This window comes from Propithecus coquereli, unplaced genomic scaffold, assembly GCF_000956105.1.
Source record: "Propithecus coquereli isolate 6110/MARCELLA unplaced genomic scaffold, Pcoq_1.0 Scaffold167, whole genome shotgun sequence".
Taxonomy (NCBI): Eukaryota; Metazoa; Chordata; class Mammalia; order Primates; family Indriidae; genus Propithecus; species Propithecus coquereli.
Genome location: NW_012141302.1, coordinates 2,595,475 through 2,611,092, shown reverse-complemented (window position 1 = coordinate 2,611,092; position 15,618 = coordinate 2,595,475). Strand labels below are relative to the sequence as shown.

Sequence of the window (15,618 nt, the reverse complement as noted above, 5' to 3'; positions counted from 1 at the left end):
CCTAACCCTTCAAGTCACATATTCTGAGACTTTTTATAGACAGAGAAACTGAGATTAGTTGCTCAATACTTGGAGGGTATAATGTCATGGCTAAGAGCATGTCCGCTGGAACCAGAATGCCTGGCTTACAGCATGGCTCAGCCACTGTCTGTCTCTGTGATGTTGGGCAAGTCCCTGAACCATTCTGGACCTGGGTCTCCTTGTCTGTAAATGGCAATAATAATAGTACTGCTGTATCAAGTTGTGGTAAGGACCTTCTATGCATAAAGAGCTTAAACAGTTCACAGCTCACCTCCTATTTAACTCTACATAAGAGTTAAATAAATAAAAATAAAATCCTAGCTGAGGAACACCTTATAACAAGTACTAACTTTCTCATTCTGAACTCTTACTCATTTAACAACTTCCTGATTATAACCAGGCTTTCTGGTTCACGTCTATGGAGGAAGTGCAGATGTGGTTATTCTGGCCTGTGTGACGCAGTTATGTATTTCTCATCATCAATTATTCAATCAGTGAGTCCTGTTTCGTGTGCTCACAAAATCAGGGTTTTGAACCAGTAAGACTGAGGCTCAAACCTGGATAGTGTCACAAAGACACACCTTGTGCAGCTGCTTGTTTGGTAACCTCCTAGCCACTCTCTCCAAATAACACTATACCTTTTTATTTAAGTATCTACAAAATAAGCTGTGTAACTAGGGAGAAGGACGTGCTATTGCTTAAGGAATCTTTTCTCTAATCAGCAGAAAATGGCGAGAGATGACAGGAAGGAGAAAATCCAGGGAAAAGCGAGTGTTTCACAAACTTCACACCCCTCTACTCCACACGCTACTTCAGAATAGCGCAGAAGTCATAAACAGCCTGCCTGTCCAGGTTTCACCTGAACCAGGAGACGGAATGTTTCACCTCACAAAGAGCCTTCACCATCACTTGAAGGGTAAGGACATGTGCCAAAGCCACAGGCGGCCCACAGTCATTCAACAGCTCCCTCCGGCAGCTCCCCCGTGTTACCTTGCCCTGATGATCGTGTTTCATTTCCCAGCCCCTCGGCAGCTCGAGCTGTTTGTTCGCGAACATGTTGAGGAATCCCACAAGGTCCCGGTTATGCTGGTAGCGTTCAAAGTGGTGGGTGTCCCGCCGGACTTTGGTGATCATGTGCTTCAAACACGTGTTGTTTGTAAACATGCGGTAGGCACTCTGGAGACAAGAATGGAGGACCAACGTTAACCTGCTTGTGACACGCAAAGAAACCATGAATATTACACATGGGTATAGCAAGGCTTCCAGTAAGTATATAAAACGCATATGTAGTCTTCGACAGAACACTAGACCCACACGTGGAAACAGCAGACAGAGCAAAATATCTTGAACAAAATAAAATACAAAGAGTACAGAAGGTCAGGCAGTCTCCACGGTTGGAGTCTAGTGTTCTAAAGAAGAGTGCTGTGGAATCTCCTTCCTCAAGGGACGTTAGGTCCTAAAGTTGCTTTTGTGCAAAAAAAACACAAAGTTGGAATTACACCTTACAGGGAGCCCCAGCATTGGACTAGATCATTGGCTCTTCGAGTGAATGCCAGATGACTCAGCTGGCATACACTTAGGGGTCAAGTTGTATGGAAGAGCACTTGCCATATGTTTCAGTGTCAGAGGGACATGCGATGGGATGAGTTGCTGTCAGTGACAGTCACACTCAGCTGAGACCACAGTAGGCTGAGGTTTTCATCTCACCCTCCTCAGAGGCATAAGCTCAGTGAATAGAAAAGCAAGAAGAGCTTCCCAAACTGTATATCTCACCATTTTTTTCTCTCTCTTTTTTCCTGTGTATATATGGTTGAATGTATATGACTGAAATGCAAGTTTAATAAAAGTGCACTATACCACCATACAGAAAACTGACTGCTTTGTCAAAAACCTTATAGTCTTCATGTCTATAATACTTGAAGAAGATTCCAAATATTGATTGTAAGTCATGGTTGCCCACACATGAGTCAGCCAACAGACAGATATTCATTGCATAATACCCTATGCCAAGCAGTAGAAAAGGAATAATGGTATGGGAGCTATTTCCTTGAATCAGGAGGAATATGACATCATGAAATTGACCAGGCTAGGAATGATCTATCCTGGAATTCTGTTCTTCTCAGATTGATTCAAAGGGCTTTGGACTCTTCTTACTTTTAGTATCTCAGGGACGCTACCCTGAGTCTGCAGGCCTTCGAGCTTTATTTCATGGGTTCTGTTATTTATTTCTAAGACAGTCCGAGAAAACCCCAAAGACACCAGAGTCCCTAAAAATTATTTCATTGTAATAAACATTTACTATCTTTGTTATGCCCAGTACTGTTAGTTATTAGGGATAAAAGATGAATGAGTATGAGGACAGTCAACATTGCTCCTGTCTTTCCAGGGTCCCTCAGGACGTGCTATGTCTTGGGCAAAGCATTTACTGTTTTCTTCCCTTTGGCATGGCAATGTTTGAAATGGAGGCTGCTCCCAGCCTGGCTCTCTGCGTCCCTGAGTAACTACAGGGATCAGAGAACCCTGACAACCTGACTTGAAATGAAAAATAAACCTTTGTTAGCTTGAGCCACTAAGACTTGTTGGTTGTAGTTACTGAAGTATAACCTAAACTATCCTGATAGATTCACCATCATTAAATACTTGTTCCGTATCAAAACTAATGGACAGATGGAAGGAGAGAGAAAGGGAAAGAGGGAGAGAAGAAGAAAGAAGACCACACTGAACCATCCTCAAATCTTAGTTCCTTAGTAAGTATAAGTATGAGTATCAGATACTCTGGAGTCGTGTTTTGACCTGACAGTCCCAAGGAGTGGAGGTTCTGATGGCTGTGAGCAGGTGTGTGGTTCACAGCACAGGGTACTGCCGACGCAGGCAGGTCTATGCAGAGGCTCTGGGCCAGTAGAGAGGATTAGAAAAAGTGATGCCATGAAAGCGGAGAAGGAGACTAATAAAAGAAGTTGTAGGTTGTCAGAGACAACCTAATTTACCTAAGTAATAGTTTGGCCTGTGGCTGACTCTGCTTTGGAATTTTAACACATTGACTACCATGTGAGTTGTATTTAACTCAGGCTAGTTTTGAGCCTGGGGCCTCGTGAAGCAGTTGGTCAGTGAAAATCTTGTTGATGTTCTTATTGTTACAATTAATATTGACAAATTAATTCTAAAAACATGGATTGTGTTGCATATAACTCACGCACAGAAAACAATAAAAAATAACAAATTAGAAAGGATCATTTTGTTTTAATAGAACACCGTGGACCCAGTGAAAAAAATTTTTTTTCTAGTGTGGCAGTCGATGTGTTAAATACAATCAGAAGGCATCTGTTTTCTGCATTTGGCCCAGTGTTGCTGGTACATTTTTACATAAGCCATTGCAAGTTAGAGGCCTGAGACCACACTGGTTTATATACTAATTGCAATGAGCTTTTAAATCTTACTCCCTGGTAAGTCTCTTTGGGAACAAATTATTGTGAGGGTAATTCTGTTGGATAAATCATTACATTAGCTGTTGTTCTAAATAGGTATACCTCTTGGTCGCCTTCACTTCTCCCCCCTCCTATTAAAATGAGGAATCTAGATGTGGCCTACTTACTCATCTAGAGCACCAGAAATGCTCCTCACTTTGCTAAAGAAGCAGAGCTTCATTATGGCAAGAAGTAGTGGCAATTAGGTTAAGGAACCCATCCCAGCCTCAGGCTTGAAGTAATTCTCAAGGGGGTTGAACAGCTCTTTAAGCATAGAAATCTTAAAGCTGATCTTATAATTAATTATGTCCTTTCATCTTCCTCTGCGCCACTCAACGAGACATGGAATATAGTGCCATGTTAGACTGATCTTTGTAAAAAGTATCTACCAAAGTAACTTCAGTGCAAGAAAGATTTCTCTCATTAGTAGCTAGCAAACAACCCTTAGACCCACAGCCTTTTCAAGTCTGGATAGTGTATATTTGACTGTAAGGGTCTATATAAAACACTTAAGGCAAATACATTATTCCTCTAAACTGCTACGTTTCTATAAGGTAACTATGTTTGAATAAGCATATATGTTTATGCAAAATTGTGTATAATGTGTGTACATATATACATACATACATATTTTTTTAATTTTATTTCAGCATATTATGGGGGTATAAATATTTAGATTATATAATTGCCTTTGCCCCACCCGAGGCAGAGCTTCAAGCGTGTCCATCCCCGAGACGGTGTGCACTGCACCCATTAGGTGTATATACCCATCTCCTCCTCCCCCTACACCTGCCCAACACCCGATGAATGTTATTACTATATGTGCACTTAAATGTTGATCAGTTAATACCAATTTGATGGTGAGTACATGTGGTGCTTGTTTTTTCATTCTTGTGATACTTCATTTAGTAGAATGGCCTCCAGCTCTATCCAGGATAATAGAAGAGGTGCTAGATCACCATTGTTTTTTGTAGTTAAGTAGAACTCCATGGTATACATACACCGCATTTTATTAATCCACTCATGTATTGATGGGCAATTGGATTGTTTCCACACCTTTGCAATTGTGAATTGTGCTGGCATATATAGTTCAGAAAGGATATTTATACAGTTCATACAGAACTACAGTGAGCATTTTAGTCACAGCTCTGTCACTCATGGACAGAGACAAAGCCATTTAATCTCTGTCTGCTTCAATTTGCACAACTATAAAATGGGAAAATAACTCCCTTGCTTTCTTCATAGGTGTGTGGGATTCAAATCCGATGAAACGAAGGATGTAAAAGTGCTTTAAAGAGGTAAAAATCACCATACAAATACTGAGTATAAATAAGTAAAAAAATACATAGGGGATTATACCTATCTTGCCTATGTTATAACAGATAAATGATAGCAGTAAAATTGTTTTCTACTTTGAGTCTTTGAAGATCTTGGACCAACATCCACTTTCTATTAACTGAAAAAGGGTCTCATAACCTTTTGTTAATTATCTGCTAAGCCCTGTGCTAAACCTAGAGGATGCTACGATGAGCAAGGCTTGATCACTCAAAAGGATGAAGAAGGGAAATTCTAGGGGGAGGCGGGAGGAAGAGGTTCACTAGAGACAGAAATTAGAGTTGGAAAAATAAAGGCCACAAAATACTGAAAAATACTGACACACACTGATAGAATGAGCAGAGCTAAGAATGGGAGTGGTCCGAAGAGTCAAGAAACATGAAACAGACGAGATTAGGTTGAAAGAGTTTAGTCTTCATGGAAGCTGATGTTGACAAAGCTATGGGTTAAGAGAAAAAAGGCACCTTTATTCTCCCTCCTAGGGTTTAACGGTTCTAACTAGGTAAGGATTCTTTTCTGTTTGTTTGTCTTATAGGAAAAATTGCAGTAAATGAATCTGATTTTTTACCTGAAGCAAAAGTTGATTAGGGAAGAGCAAATGGTACCTATTTCATAACACGGCCTCGTGATAATGTACAGAATGATTTCACCTGGGAAGCTGCTGCACGTGGACTCACAGCCGTTACGGGGAATTGGCAATTGTTAACAGACAAAGCCCCTTTAAATGATCCCTAAAGGACAAAAAGTTTTGTTTTCCTTTTATATAATTTAAAATTTTCTTAATATATTTTTTAAAATTTTTAATTATTATGGGTACATAATAGTTGTATATCTTTATAGGGTACGTGTGATGTTTTGATACAGGCATAAATGTGAATTAATCAAATCAGGATAATTAGAGTATTCATTGCCTCAAGCATTTACATTTCTTTGTGTTGGGAACATTCCAATTCCACTCTTTTAGTTATTTTAAAGTATACCCTAACATTGTTGTTTATAGTCACTTTGTTGTGCTTTCAAATATTGTCCATTCCACCTAATTATCTAACTATATTTTTGTGCCCATTAATCACCCCCACTTTATCCCCCCATTCTCGCTACCCTTCCCTGCCTCTAGTAACCATCATTCTACTCTCTGCCTCCATCAGATCAATTGTTTTTAATATTTGGCTCCCACATACGAGTGACAGCATGCAAGATTTGTCCTTTTTGTGCTTGGCTTATTTCACTTAACATAATGTTCTCTAGTTGCAAATGGCAGAATTTCATTCTTTTTTGTGGCTATACAATATTAAATTGTGTATATGTATCACAATTTCTTTATCCATTCATCTGCTGATGAACACTTAGGTTGACTGCATATCTTGGTTACTGTGAATAGTGCTGCAACAAACATGGGAATGCAGGTATCTTTTCAGTATACTGAATTCCCCTCTTCTTGATATATACTCAGCAGTGGGACTGCTGGGTCATATTCTATACTGTTCTCCAGAATGGTTATACTAATTTACATTCCCAACAGCAGAGTACAAGGGTTCCCCTTTCTCCACATCCTTGCTAGCATTCATTATTGACTGTCTTTTTGGTAAAAGCCATTTTAACCGGGATGAGATATCTCATTGCAGTTTTGATTTGCATTTCTCTGATGACTAATGATATTGAGTATTTTTTCATACCTCTTGGCCATTTGTATCTCTTCTTTTGAGAAATGTCTGTTCAGGTCCTTTGCCAATTTTTTAATCAGATTATTTGCTTTTGTTCTATTGAGTTGTTGGAGCTCCTTATAGATTCTAGTTATTAATCCCTTGTCAGATGGGTAGTTTGCAAATGTTTTTCTCCCATTATTTGGGTTGTCTCTTCACTTTCTTGATTGTTTCTTTTGCTGTGCAGAAGATTTTTAGCTTCATGTGATCCCATTTGTCCAATTTTGCTTTGGTTGCCTGTGCTTTGGGGGTATTACTTAAGAAGTCCGTGTCCACACAGACCTCCTTCAGTGTTTCCCCAATGTTTCTTTTAATAGTTTCATAATTTCAGGCCTTAGATTTAAGTCTTTAATCCATTTTGATTTGATTTTTGTACATGGTGAGAGATAAGGGTCTAGTTTCATTCTTCTGCATATGGATATTCAGTTTTCCAAGCACCATTTATTGAAGAGACTGTCCTCTCCCCATTGTATGTTCTTGGCACCTTTGTCAAAGATAAGTTCACTACAGATGTGAGGATTTATTTCTGGATTCTCTATTCTGTTCCACTGGTCTATGTGTCTATTCTTAATGCCAGTACCATGCTATGTTGGTTACTGCAGCTCTGTAGTATAATTTGAAGTCAGGTAATATGATTCTTCCAGTTTTGTTCGTTTTGCTCAGGATGGCTTTGGCTATTCTGGGTCTTCTGTGGTTCCATATAAATTTTAGGATTATTTTTTCTATTTCAGTGAAGAATGTCATTGGTAATTTCATGGGGACTGTACTGAATCTGTAAATTGCTTTGGGTGGTACGGACATTTTAACAATATTGATTCTTCCAATCCATAAGCATGGAATATCTTGCCATTTTTTGTGTGTGTTCTCTTCAATTTTTTTCATCAATGTTTTATAGTTTTCATTATGGAGATCTTTCACTTCTTTGGTTAAGTTTATTCCTAAGTATTTTCTTTTATTTGTAGCTATTGTAAATGGAATTACTTTCTTGGTTTCTTTTTCAGATTGTTTCCTATTGACATAAAAAAATGCTACTGATTTTTGTATGTTGATTTTGTATCCTGTAACTTTACTGAAATTATTTATCAGTTATAATAGTTTTTGCGTAGAGTCTTTAGGTTTCTCTAGATATAAGATCATATCTCACTTGGTAAGTTGGCTGCAGAAAATTAAATAATAAAATAAAAAATAAGATCATATCATCTACAAACAAGGATAATTTGACTACTTCCTTTTCCAATTTGGATACCCTTTATTTCTTTCTCTTGTCTGACTGCTCTAGCTAGAACTTCCAGTACCATGTTGAATAACAGTGGTGAAAATGGGCATCTTTGTCTTATTCCAGATCTTAGAGGAAAGGCTTTCAGTTTTTCCAAATTCATTATGATACTAGCTGTGGGTTTGTCATATATGGCTTTTATAGTATTGAGGTAAGTTTCTTCTGTACACAGTTTTTTGACAGTTTTTATCATGAAGGGATGTAGAATTCTATCAAATGCTTTTTCAGCATCAATTGAAATGATCATATGGTTTTAGTCCTTTATTCTGTTGATATCATGTATCACACTGATTGATTTGTGTATATTGAATCACCCTTGTATCCCTGGGATGAATCCCACTTAATCATGATGAACAATCTTTTTAATGTGTTGTTGAATTCAGTTTGCAAAATTTTCTTTTTAGTTATTCCTTCTCTATTCCAAAACTCCCTTTCCCAATTTCCCTGTTATTTCTCACCTTCTTAGCAAGAAATAAATACTCAATGGTTGAGCGAGTGAAAACTGAGTTTCCGTGGTGGAATTTTGTTATTTAATTTTTTTTGTTATTTAACATTTTAAATATGTTTTAAAATTTTGTTTTTTATTTGTTTTATTTTATATTAATTATTTTTATTTCTTTTGAGCTCAAATGTATTTTGTTTGATAAAGTAAGGTTTTAGAAGTGAAAAATATTGAGAGGAGTTAAGGGGTATGTTACTGACAGTTGGCAGCAGAATAAAAAACTTATATGTAAACATTCAGTTTTTATCAATCACAAGGAAAATAATAATCAACCCCTTTTTTTTCAGGTTTTTCTTTAGTGTTGTGGTGACCAAATGTTCTAGATTACCTGGCCAAGTCCTAATTTCACCTAATTCTGTTCTTTGCAACAACACAGTTAAGTATATTACTGAAAAATAAAATCTTTCATATTTCATAAATCCTTCATCAAGAATAGGCATTCTGAATTCAGATTTGGAAAATTGCATCACTGAATCTATAGTGAACATCTCTCATATTGACAAGGAAGCAGATTTTTGCAGTTGGATACATGATTCACTAAGCAAAATTTATTATAAATAAAATCAAGAAACATTGTTTCCAGGAAATATCTGCTGGGATATGGAAATAGTCCTGTCTTACACAGTCTGTCTACATGATATTTTTAATTAGATAGTATTTTACGTTGTTTCCATCTAGCCAAAGAATAAAATGGAGGGAAATTTTAACTTATTAACAAAACTAACTATAAATGATAAATTTATCTAGTTTGAAATAGAGAAATTCCTGATTTTTAAGAATATACTTATGAATTTTGGAACAATATTTTTCTTCATTAAGTACTAACAAATTTAAATGATGGAATTAAAGTATTTTTAGAGCTCATTAAAAGCCACAGTAATAGTGATTTGGCATGTATGTTAGAAAATTATTCAGTTGAATTAAACGAAATATATTTACATATTACATTAATTGGACAAATCCAAGCACACCAACTATAAAAGACATGGCACGAATAACTAAATCTTGAGCTAACAGGAGAAGTAGTTTATTAGGACAATTTTGAAAGACATCTGATCACAACCAGAAGAGGGCAGTAGAATAATTCTTAAAGCAACCACAACGCAAAAAAAGAAAAATAAAAAAGAAAAAGAAAAAAAACAAAAGTTTGTTTCTCAAGTTTTCCGTTAGAGTTATGACAACCATATATCTATTTATTTTTTCTTTTCAGTAATGATTATTAGATATTATGGCTACATATAATCTATTTTTCATGACTATCTTTCAACATAAACTGCTACTGTCAAATCACAAAAAAAAATGAGGAAAACTTCTAAATATATTCCTTTTGCATACTGAACGTTTTCAAAAACAGAAACAGGGAATCTACTGAAACAGCTACAGAGCATAAACAATTCAAGGAAAAAACCTAGACAATAAATCTTAAAATAGAGAGATCAAATAAAAGTTTGTTTTGTAACATTTTCTGCTAATCTAGGAAAAAAGAAGAAATTCTAGCAAGTAACGCTCTTTATAAAAAATTGTCTTAGTTATCTCCATTAATTCATACCTTGAGACCTTCAGCAAGAAAAATCCAGCCACTTTAATGTCTGCCATATCTAAGTCAGGGAAATAAGACTTCCTAAACCCACAGAATTTAAATCTTATAGAAATGTGTAGATGCACAGCATGGATCACCTTTTTAGCCAGCATGAAGGCAGTTCAGATAAGAGGAAGAAAAACATTTAACTACTTTAAAAAGAATATTTTGAAATCAAGACAGGCTGTCCAGCAAAAGAAATTCTAAAATCATGCCCAACTAAAGAAAAAGGAAACACAACAGCAACATGAAAACAAAGTAAGTAAAAAAACCTTGCAAGCTGGTTTTTACAGTATTTTCACACTGTTAAAACAAGTTAGACGTCAAAAGTCCTGATGAGTTATAGTTGTAACAAAGGCAGTGAGCTCACTTAATGCAACATCTCTTTGGAGCTGCCAAATTACAAGCCACAGACCAATTGCATCAGAATCACTTAAGGGAACTAAAACAAAGAGAAACAAAAACAGACTCCTGGGCCCCATTCCAGACGTATTGAACCAGAATCTCTAAGGTTTGGAAACCAAGAATATGCATTTATTTTTAAAAGTCTACCAAGTTTAAAAACTGCAGCTTTATACCATAACCCAATGACAATTAATCCAGCCTGTACTTGAAACACTGCAGTGATATGCAACTTGCGTAAAAGAAGGCAGCCCATATAGAGAAGTAGAACTTCATGCTTAGTGATGTCACTGGTAGCTTTAAATTGGCCATAGAGGGAGTATTAACACTACAGAAATAAGGAAATGCAAAACAAGGGCTTGATTTTTTGTTTTGTGGGCTGTCTAGACTAGGGGAGGGAAACCTACGGTGTTTGTAAACAAAGTTTCATTGGAGTACAGCTAGGGCCATTTGTGTACAGGTTTTTCCTTGTCCTGAAAGCCTAAAATATTTATTCTCTGGCCCTTTACCAAAAAATTTGCTTTATTTTTCTCAACTTCAAGTCTAGACTTAAGAAATTAGTGGAGAAAATAAAATGCTACAAATGCAGATGAAGCTTAAATTGTGCTGTTACATTGTGAACAGAACACACACACATAAAATGAAGATATGTAAGTCTAGTATTTAATAACTATTATTTGGCTTATCAAAGAAGGTACTGACCTCATTGACAAAGGAGTGTGAAGCTCAACATGTGTCCCTTGTTTCACTGTTGTCTTACTCATTAACCCAAACAAAAATAGCCCTGTTGCAACTATACTTGTTCATCAGTTACCACTGTAGGGTGGCTACTGACATAAGAGTTCAGCAAAAAAAATCAACAAAAGCATTCAGTGTCTATTTTATTATTATTTGTAAATTTATGCTATGCATCCTTTGTGTCAGCAAATTTGATAATGAATATATACATGTGAAATATGTATATTTATGTATAGATGTGTACATATGTATATATGTATATACATTAATATATATATTGCATGTACACACACACACAGACACACGCACGCTTTTTTCCCAGAAAGCTGGTGGTTAAACATTTACCATCCAATCAGTTGCTCCTTCTTGAAGACCTTTTTCCTCTTATCCCTACACTCCAATCTATTAGCAAAAATATCAGCTCTCTCCCCAGATATATCCCATATTCATCCACTTGTCACCGTTTCTACTTCACGAGTCCAAGCCACTTCCATGTCTCACCACGGGGCCTTTTCCCACGTCTCCCTGATGCTAATCTTGCCCTCTAAAACCCATTTTCCACCTAGTAGCCAGAAAGAACTTGCAAAAATCTAAATTACTCCCATAAAGGAAACTCTTTTAGAATAAAATCCATTTAGAATGAAGCCCGAAAGCCTTGCCAGATCATACAAGCCCTACATTCTGCAGCCCTGCTCACTTCTCTGACTTCATTACGTACCACATCAACCTCATTCCTGCCCTCGAGCCTCTGCTTGTCAAAGAAGCTTGGCGAGGAGGGTTCCAACCCAGACCTTTACCTTACCAGCTTCTTGGCATTTTACAACAGCTTGAATGTGGCTCCTCTGGACAGGCCTTCCCATCCACCTGACTAAACCAGTGCCTCCTCCGTGTTGTCCCCTCGTCCTTTGTCCCAGTGTATTGTTGCAGTTGCCTCATGCCACATTGCACTATCTGAATTATCTTTTTCATTCACTAGTCTGTTATCTATTACTATATTCCTGTCTTGTTTACCATTCTATCCCCAGCGTCTAGAGCGCAAGGAAAATCACAGGCATTTAGTAAATACTGGTTGAATGAATGCATGAACAAATGAACAAAAAAACAAAAGGAAGCTTCTGTTATCCCACTACAGCCTGATATCTTCTTTGTTACAGTGACAACTCTAAATACTAGCCCATTCTTCCTTGTATGAAAGCCTGCAACCTTACAGAATTGTCCCATGTACAAGTTTAGGTTTGTGTAACCTGCCTTTTGTCTACCTTTCCAGGCTTAATTCTGACTTTCAGTAGTGTTCTATGCTCTCAGCACATCAGCAATACCACATTGCTATGCAGTACTAATAATCCAGTTTTAGTCCTTCCGCAGTCATTATCAAGACAGCCTGTAGCTTCATGAATCTCTTATTTTGCAAACGCTTCTCATTCTACCTGGGGTGCTCTTGCCCCTCTTGTTTCCAGGTCAAGCTCCTATTCGGCCTTTAAAACCCATCTCAAATGCAAACCTATCTACGGCTCCTTCCACGTGTCTTCCCTTGTAACTCTGGTCACAGCATTATAATGTGTTTTGAAGTCTGGGATGCCAGGGCCCACAGTTGCTGTCATCTTTATATCTCTAGGACTTAGCCCGGTGCCTGGTACATAATAGAGAATCAACAAGCTGTTGCTAAATTGAATGCACGGTAAGTCTAACCCCTCTTGCATGATCTATGAGGACAGCTAGCATGTTATTCATTGTTCACCCTCCTTCCAACTCTGCTCTGTTCCGAATTAAACCTATAAACCAGGAAATAATAAGGAGTAAAGGCAAACAGATGCTTATACTTATAAAGCAAAGCTAATGAAGTAAGGCAGAAATGTATTAAGTCAATAAATGTGTACATACTAATGACCTCACCAACAATTCCTTGTGATACGACTATGCTGACTTCTATTTTTCCCTGTGGTCTACTCTACTTTTCCCAAGGTGTATAATCCATCTCATTGAAGTCAGTATGTTCTCCTTCCATTTCTTTAACAAGTCCCTAATTCTAACTTCCCTGTTATTATTAACCATGTATTGTTAGTCATCATTTATGTATTATTAACTTCTAAACTGAAGAAGGCTCACCTTCTTTAGTTTCTATTCTATTTATTTACCCAACAAATCTTGCCAACTCTCTGCCTGTGATTCCTCTCATGCTAGATCCTTCTTCTCTATTTCTGTATCTCCACGTCCAGGCTCCTATCAACACATGCCATGATCGACGGGTTATGTCCAGCCGGACTTCTACAGCCAATGTTTCCCTCATTCTAAATCACTCTGTGTGCAGCTAAGGCTTCCTCTAATCAATACCCTCTGCAAGACATCCCTCCGCCCTCAGAGACCTATGGAGTAACCATCCTGTTACGGTCTAAATGTTTGTGTCCCCCCAATTCATATATTGAAAGCTAATCACTAATATGATGATATTAGGAAGTGGGGTAGGAGGTGAGCTCAGAGGTGATTAGGAATTAGTACCCTTATAAACGCGGCCTGAGAGAGACCCTTCACCCCTTCCACCATGTGAGGACCCAGGGAGAATATGGCCAAGGAAACAGGTCCTCACCAGACACCAAATCTGCTGGTGCCTTGGTCTTGGTCTTCCCAGACTCCAGACCTGTAATAAATAAATTTCTGCTATTTATAAGCCGCCCAGTTTATGGTACTTTGTTATAGCAGGTCCATGGACTTAGTTTGTTTGGACTAAAACATACAATGCTCAACACAGAGCCTGGGACACAATAAGTGCCCAGGAAATATTTGCCATTATCATTCTTACTATAAATCAGGATAGTTTTCTTTGGCCTGTTGCTTTTTCCATCACATTCTTCCATATTTGCTACTCACAGGGTTAGAATGCAGCACGGTGAAGAACTCTGGGCTGATGAGGAACTTCACGGGGGGAGACTGTAACAGCAACGTGAGCCTGGATCTGGAGGTAGAGTGAGGCAGGACGTTCTCCCGTCGGAAATCTAGACGGGACAGACCACCAAGGCTTTCAGGGAAATCTTTCTATGAGTTGGAAACTATCTATTCACTTCAGTCTATATTTCAAAAGAACCAAAGGATACCTATATCATTTGTTATCATTTTAATCCCCCCAATACTTTTTCTTTGCTGTAAATTCATACATAATACCCAACTGTTCTTAATCACACTAAGATGGAATTGGAAAATATTTCTAGTCACTGTTAACATTTTAATGCATCCTTTGATTTTTTTTAAACGATTAGATTCTTTTCCCACTGTCCCACAGATCCAGAGATTAAAGTAATTTATATTCTATTCAGTTTTGTGATTCTTTTCTCAGTACTAAAATAAAATATCGAAGATTAGAAGAAGTTTCTGGTGAATTCTGCTTTTTGAGTTGGATTACCAGTTCTTATTGAAGATCAGAAGTTCTTTAAAAGAAAAGCCTAATTTCTTGGGAATCCTTACTTATTTCTTTTCTACTTTCATGAGATTACAGAAACAAACAAAGCCCAAGGCTCTTACCTGCACTGGCTTGGTGGAAGTCGGCTTCCTCCCCTGCCCCATCAAGAGCATTGGTATTTTCCTCAGGCCTCTCATTGGTCATGGTTCTGCGGATACTCTGATATCTAAAATCATGAGCCTAGAGTTACATTCCAGCAGCATCTAAAAGGCAGGACTCAACTGCTCCCCTAGAGCCCAGAACTTTTCACTATCTTCTCAGTCTCAATTGCTTCCTCCCCAAATCCTCATTCCCTGACCTGGATGGGCCATCTGTTGTTTAAATACATTACACTGTATTAAATTTCTTCTCTCCATTGTTTGTGGGACATCTTCCTGACAAATTAATAACACTACAAACATTTTATGGCCCGTAACCAACAAAAACTAAATTCCTATATTGTTAAAGGACAAAAACCAACTTTATGTTCCATAGCAATTAATTCTTGAAAAAGAACAACTGATTTAAAAAGCTTAGGTTGATAATAAAGATGCACCACAAATGAAGATTCTAGAAATTAGAAGATATTCGGCTTCAAATTATAAATGTATATGTTCTGCTTTACTATAGGGATTATCTTTATTTATGTCCTGTTTAGTTTCCAGACAAGGTGTGTATGTGTGTGGGTATTATTTTTTTAAGCAAGAGAAGTCCAATGAAGTCTATGAATCAAAAGAGGTAATAGCTACACCTTAATGACAGACCATGCAAAGATGAAAGAGACAACCGTGCCTTCTACTTTGCACCATGTAAAAATTAGCCCAACCACAAAACAGAACAGTAACAGCAAAATGCCCATCCTCACCGCCGGTTCAGCTGCTCCATCTGCTGTATGGAGTTAGATCTCTGCAGCACCTGTGGGGCCGGGGGAGCTGTGGGTCGCTGCCATGTCGTGGTTCTGTTCACATGATCCACGTAGAAGATTCTGCCGTGGCTGTCAATGCGCGCCTCCCAGTCTAAACAGCAGTAAGGCGTGGAAAGGGATTAGGAGGAGGAGCTGAGGTTATTAATATGCTTCATTAAGTTCTACATGTATTTTCTCCCTCTGACATGCTATAATCTGGGACTTATAATATACCCCACTGCTCTCCTGTTCACTCCTGAATCT

The 15,618-nt window shown here is 37.7% G+C and overlaps 1 protein-coding gene across 1 annotated transcript in view; it reads right to left on the bottom strand.

Moving 5' to 3' along the window:
* Positions 1–15,618, bottom strand: part of HECW2 (HECT, C2 and WW domain containing E3 ubiquitin protein ligase 2) — a 211,165-nt gene that overhangs the window by 91,591 nt on the left and 103,956 nt on the right. Inside the window, exons 10-13 of the mRNA XM_012641641.1 lie at positions 15,316–15,466; positions 14,534–14,637; positions 13,886–14,010; positions 1,012–1,197 (exon numbers count right to left, since the gene is read on the bottom strand). Of these exons, the coding sequence (XP_012497095.1) occupies positions 1,012–1,197; positions 13,886–14,010; positions 14,534–14,637; positions 15,316–15,466 (566 nt within the window). The remainder of the gene's footprint in view (positions 1–1,011; positions 1,198–13,885; positions 14,011–14,533; positions 14,638–15,315; positions 15,467–15,618) is intronic.